The sequence below is a fragment of the Bombus vancouverensis genome, unplaced genomic scaffold (genome assembly GCF_051014615.1).
Source record: "Bombus vancouverensis nearcticus unplaced genomic scaffold, iyBomVanc1_principal scaffold0028, whole genome shotgun sequence".
Taxonomy (NCBI): domain Eukaryota; kingdom Metazoa; phylum Arthropoda; class Insecta; order Hymenoptera; family Apidae; genus Bombus; species Bombus vancouverensis.
In genome coordinates, this window is record NW_027468919.1 from 574,062 (window position 1) to 580,650 (window position 6,589).

The 6,589-nt window shown below is 34.6% G+C and overlaps 1 protein-coding gene across 1 annotated transcript; it reads left to right on the forward strand.

Annotated features, from left to right (window-relative positions):
• Positions 1-2,431: 2,431 nt before the first annotated feature.
• LOC117161850 (omega-amidase NIT2-A-like) lies at positions 2,432-6,217 on the forward strand. The gene is made up of 3 exons (XM_076626663.1): positions 2,432-2,872; positions 3,274-3,442; positions 3,717-6,217. The coding sequence occupies exons 1-3, from the start codon at positions 2,789-2,791 to the stop codon at positions 3,848-3,850; spliced, it is 387 nt and encodes a 128-aa protein (XP_076482778.1). The 5' UTR covers positions 2,432-2,788; the 3' UTR covers positions 3,851-6,217.
• The last annotated feature ends 372 nt before the right edge of the window (positions 6,218-6,589 follow it).

Consider the following 6,589-nt stretch of genomic DNA (forward strand, 5'->3'; position numbering starts at 1 on the left):
ACTTGAGAATGCAAAGAAGAAGTGCTGCAAGAACATAACAAATATATTTACAAACCAAAACCAATTCATTAGAACGCTCATCCTTCAATTACATCCTCCGTCGCGAAAATCCTCCGCTTCCTTTCTGTCAATCCATCTTGCCCATATGTGGTTCCATAGCTGCTGAATCGTATATAGACAAACAACAACTTGAGTAAGCAAGGGGGATGGATGTAGAGCCGACAAATAAAGGAAAAGGAGAGAGAAGTGTTTCGTCCTTGAGTTCATCATATTGTGGTGGCCGGGGGATTCAACGCTATGTCCTCGATTCGCTCTAAGTACTCAGGTTCTAGACACCCTTGGAGGGCGGTAGATTTTTCTTCATCGCCCGCGATGCTCGCCGCCGCGAGCTATCTCTCTAGTAAGGAGAACCATAGCACTATCTTCTAGGGCATCGTCAAAGGCACGCGGACTCTTCACTGGTCGTAACTGTTTTATTCTTGTTTGACATATCGTTAGCGCGCCCGGAATCACGATAATTGAAATCTCATTAGCTCGATCACGTCGGGGTCACTTACACCTCACATATTTCAAATAAAATCTGCATAATTCTGAAGGAAACACAACTACATTTGGGTTATCTTGTTTTCACAGAAACCTAAGAATTGCTCAGAGTATTTTAATAAAATATTCAACTACTTTAAAACGCAAAAAATAGTTCATTGTATGGAATATATAGAGTGGTTCACGCAATTGTTTCGGCATAATTAGAAAATTCGAAATGTGTAGCTTTAAAAATATTGCAGAGGAAAAATCGGATTCGTCGAGGACAACCTTCGTTCAGAAAGTAAGGGAAATTGGCATTGCTGCTAATTGGTCAATTTGTATATCGGTGATTAGAAAAGGATGTTAGCCGCTCTCGAGAGAAAGTCTCTAGTGGGAGACGTCGTTCGTTAAAAAATAGGCGTTTCGACCGTTCGCGGAGAGACGCGATCGCGAGATAGCACGTCAACGAGAGTTGTAAGTTCCCGTTACGATTAAATAATCGACGCCACGAACTGATCGATCCCCTTATTTCGATTATGATAGTAAGGGTAGTTCAATGAAATTCCACAGAATTAACACAAATAAATTAATGTTTATTTCAACAACTTATTAACTAGAAAGATATAAAAGGAACAAAAAAAATGTAACTGCGTTTTGATTGATAAGTAAAACGCGACGTATCAGATGTGTTGACGGTTTGATTTCTCGAAAAGTTCTGAACGCCTTTCGATTTTTTTTCGTTTTTTCTGGAAGGCGACCCCCACTACGTTCGGATCACGCCACATTCTTCTACGCGAGGTAAAATAACGGCCACGAGTCGACGTTTCTGGAAGTCGCCCTGCTTAATGAACCATGCGCTTGCCACTACAATGTTTGTTTGCCGGGCAGACGCGACGATCCGTCTGCGACATTATAGTGCCGCGATCGATAGTTAAGAATATGACCTATGGTAAGCCGCATGGCGTAACATTCTCAACCTAACCCCGTTGAGAGGGTACCGATCAAACTAGCGAGGTGTGGTTGAAGTTCCCATCTTATTTCGTCTCGGTGGCTAGTTGTTCGGGTTTCTCGAGATCGGGTTGAATTGGCAGTGGGACAAGCCTTTTGACGCCCCGATCCAAAATGCTCTTTGCCGTCTGAACTGTAGCTGTCCGGATGACACCATCGGCGCCTGGATGAACCTTGATAACTCGGCCCAGAGGCCAATGCATGGAGGGAACGTTGTCCTCTCTGAGGATGACGATTGTGCCCTTTTGGATGCTGTGTCCACCCTTGCTCCATTTATTGCGGTTGGTTAGCTCGTTCAAATACTCCTTATGCCAGCGGTTCCAAAAATGTTGTTTAAGCTGTTGGATATGCTGCCATTTGGAGAGTCGGTTCGATGGAATGTCTCTGAAATCTCGATCACGTAAGCACATTAATGAATCGCCAATGAGGAAATGTCCGGGAGTGAGGGCTAGGAGATCATTTGGATCGGTGGAGATAGGAGTTAGCGGGCGGGAATTGAGGACTGCTTCTATTTCTATGATAAGAGTATTACGGTGTTAAGCTCATATGTTTCTGTTTCTCCACTCGCGCTGCGCCATAATATCCTTTGATATTTCCGATCCTCTGGTCGTACGAGGAATTGCCGATACATTTTCTCGATGTCGCCAGTGAGTACGTACTGATGAGCCCGGAATCTAATTAATATACAAAATAAATTGTGAATTGATTCGAGAATATAGGATTTCCCCATTTTCATGATTATCGTGATTTTTGTATAAATATATTTTTTAACATACTAATAATTAGGTAGTTATAAATTAGTATTATCAATTATTTTGCATTTATAATTCCGCCTCTAGTATAAGTGTTAATTGAAAACTAACTTTATGTTTCAAAAAGTACTAGCAAAGTCGTTGAGTAACAATCCACTGATGCTAACACAAATAGCATTGTCGTAATTAAATATTTCTAAATATTCATTTTTCATTTTGAACCTGTAGAAACAATTTATTATATATACTATTAGCTAAGTAATTGCATATTTAATTAAGTCGAAATATAAAACTTAGTTATTTTAATAATTTAAAAAATAAAAAACTGACAAACATTTCAATTTAATTTATGGTTGGAACAAAAGACAGTTATTTTTCATTAATTGAAATATTGCAATGCAAAGTACTTTCCAAAATACGCCGAGAGTATTCCTGATGATGAAACGAGCGTTGCTTCATCGAACGCAGCTAAAGAAAACAACATCTATGTAGTTGGTGGTACGATGCCTGAAATAGAGGGCGATAAATTGTACAATACCTGTACTATTTGGGGTCCCGATGGAACTTTGATAGCAAAACACCGAAAGGTATGTAATATATTCCTTTATGGCTTTGAATTTGAAAATATTGGGGTGAAGAAAGTGACTCTATCTAGGAATAATTTAGGAATATACATATGTACATACGTATACTATAACCAATTCTATAATTTACGGTTTATAAAATACGTTATGATACGGGAAACGCCCATTTTTGTTGTAATGTGTTTGTTGTTGTATAAATTTTTCACATACTTAAAATATTATTATACTTATTTTTTCTCCTTTTTAAACATTATTAAATGATAAGATTTTTTAATAAAAGAAAGTGATAAAAACGTTGTCAGTTATTAAATAAAAAATAATTAAAGTTTAGGAGTTGGTAACTTTGATATTAAATTACAAAAGTTGCAGCAATAGAATTAGCGACCACATTTTTATGTTATTAGGTACATCTATTCGACATCGACATTCCTAATAAGATTACTTTTCGAGAGAGTGATTCACTCAGTCCTGGTAACTCCCTAACGACGTTCGATGTGAAGGGCTGCAAAATAGGTATTGGCATTTGCTATGATATTAGATTCGAGGAAATGGCACGCATTTATCGGAACAAAGGTACAGTAACTTAATCGATCAATACTTAACTAGCAAAAAATTAAATATCTTTCTTAAATATATTCTATATAAAATTAATATAACCTGTAACTCTGTATAAAAAGAAGCTTAATTTAAAAAACCAGTATATTTGCTGAAAATGAAACAAATAAAAGAATTAAAAGCACAATAAGAGGACTGTCCTCGCATATTCAGAAATGATGGAATGTGAACCGTGCAACTAAGAAGTTAATTGGTATTCGGTGGCTTCATATTTCCTGCTTCTCTGGGTTAGGTTGCCAAATGCTGATATATCCAGCGGCATTCAATATGACCACTGGACCACTGCACTGGTCATTACTTCAGCGTTTCAGAGCGAATGATAATCAATTATACGTTGCCTGCATATCACCGGCTCGTGTTCCTTAAGCAAGTTACGTCGTATGGGGACATACACAGTTGACCAATCCCTGGGGAAAGATTCTTTACGATTTGGAAACTCAAGAGAATATGGCAGTCACCGATATCAAAAAAAAAAAAAAAAATTTTCAACAAATAAATAAAAAAAAAAAAGTCACCGATATCGGTAATTTACAGCTTAAAATTAAAAGCGAGAGATCCATGATGTAATTAATTTTTAGTCTCCTTAATTTATCGATTTAGCCATCTTCCTCTGTATTTGTTGAATTTATTAGTAAGCATTACTTATTACTTCGTATGTTTCTTTTTTCTATCAGATCTAAAAGTTGTTGAGGAAGTAAGGGCTCAGATACCTACATTTTCTCAGAGACGTACAGATTTGTACGACACTGACTGTAAGAAGGAGTAACTCTACACTAAAACAGAAAATGTTTTTTTATAATATTTCTACTACAATATCCCTTTTTTGTGAATTATTACTAATTTCTTATCATTTGTACTAAATGAATGACTCAATTAAGAAAACCAAAACGTTATAAATAATAATCTGTATATCTTGTGTATCAACATGTAATTGGATATTATAATAATATAGGAATGCTATAATAATATAGGATAATAATATAGGAGAATAATAATATAGAAAAAATACATGCTTTTAAACACCTTTAATATCGATCACATAAATTGTTATAATTCACAATGATTACGCATACATAAAAGACCCCTTGATAGTAAAATTTACGATCAAAAGGCAATTACGTATCGTTTAACAACATTTAATTTATAACACCTTTTAAACATTTAGACAGATTAACACATAACACTTCTTATATATAAACATCAATTCGAAGTTATCAGCTTGGAGAAATTGGTCGATTAATACCTGTAGATTGTCTGTCTCGATGAAAGACTTAAAGAGAGCAAAAACATGATAATGCCGCTAATATAATATTCCTTCTTTCTTGTATCTGTCTGCCTCTCAGGTCGTTTTACTAATTACAATATGTAATTTCGTCTTCTTTGCGCTCTCTTTTAACGCATTCGAGACCGAAAGAAATTCATATCAGTCAGTAGGCAAGGGTATAATATACATATTTTATATATAACTTATGTAGTAATGTATATATCATGTTAGTTTCATATTTTTTTCAATATAGAATTATTATATATATATATATATATATATATATATATATATATATAACTGTACATAATACATTATAGAATAACATAGTATATAATTTTATATTTTAAAAATATGAGGCATACTATTTAAGATTGTCATCGATTTAAAATCAAAGTATGAAAAGGATACCCTGGAGAGAGTAAAACACAGAATCATTCCAACTAAACATTCAGATCGTACCGACACCTAGGTATCGTCTTACAATTAAATCTCGGTCTCGAATGGATTAAAATGAAATACATACTTGCAGCTTCAACATCTTCAATATCGAGGAGATTCAAACTTTACAAATAAAAGCGGCCTGTTCCCCTTTCCACGACAGACTCTCATACCATATCCGCTCTTATCCAGGCTTTTACTTGAAACCAGCAATGCGTTCATTTACAATTTAAATTTACCCGGACCATCCACTGAATCGTCAGCCCTTTATAAATATATAATGAACCCAGAACATGTGCCTGTGCCCCTGGTATCGATGTTCGGCTTGTGATGTTCGTACCGGAACCTTCGCACAATTTCAATTTGTCACGCGTGAACATCGATTCTTCCAAGGGTCACAGCTTTATGCGGCTAAATCCTTTAGAACGATTAAAATGATACTAATGATATGGTATTTTTTACAAAGATTTAACATATCCATAAAATAGGAAGTTTCGTGCTCTCCTATTTTATATTAATTATAAATTAATAAGTTTTATATGTGTTATTTATAGATCTAATAAATTTTGTATTGGTTTACAGCAGGTGCTCCGGGTATAAACAGACGACAAACGAACAAATAGAAATTCAAACTATTGTCGTTGTTTAACTCGCATGGGACTATAAGCTCGAATTGGACTTAAACGTTACGATCGTCGAGAATAATTACTATATATACCCTGTACGACGGGCAGAGAATCTTAAGTTATTAACGGCAATTCCTTTGTGCATAATTCAGGTTTATTAACAACCTGTAATGGATAATCATCGATGAACTCTTTTTGAATAAAGTTCACATTTATAAAGCAAACACTATAAAATACGACAGGACAATTGTAATCGATAAATAACATTTTATTAGGATATTATAAGAAGCTAAGATATCGAGGTACATTAAAATTGAGTCCGCTGCAACCCTCATGACATTTAAAATCCTACGCGTATATTGAGTAAAGTTGTTATATTAAATATAATCATATTAAATACAAGCTCGTCCGCTGGATTCCCAAATTATTTGGTTAAATACTTTGAATACGAGAATACCGAGTGTTAACAGTAACATCCTCTATATGGTATGTTTACTTTGCTATCTTGAATAGGTAAATAACATTTCACTTTAACGCATTTAACCAATATTAACATTTAACATTTAACCAATATTATACGCATATGCACATAATGTTACTGTTACATATAATGATATATACGTAGATATACACGTTAATTAAATCCTCTATATGGTATTTTTATATCAGTATCGTAAACATTGTAAACCGGAAATCTTTTCTTACACACGTACATATACAGTCAATATTATTGTTACATATAGTGATACATACGTTGATCCACACATTAATTAA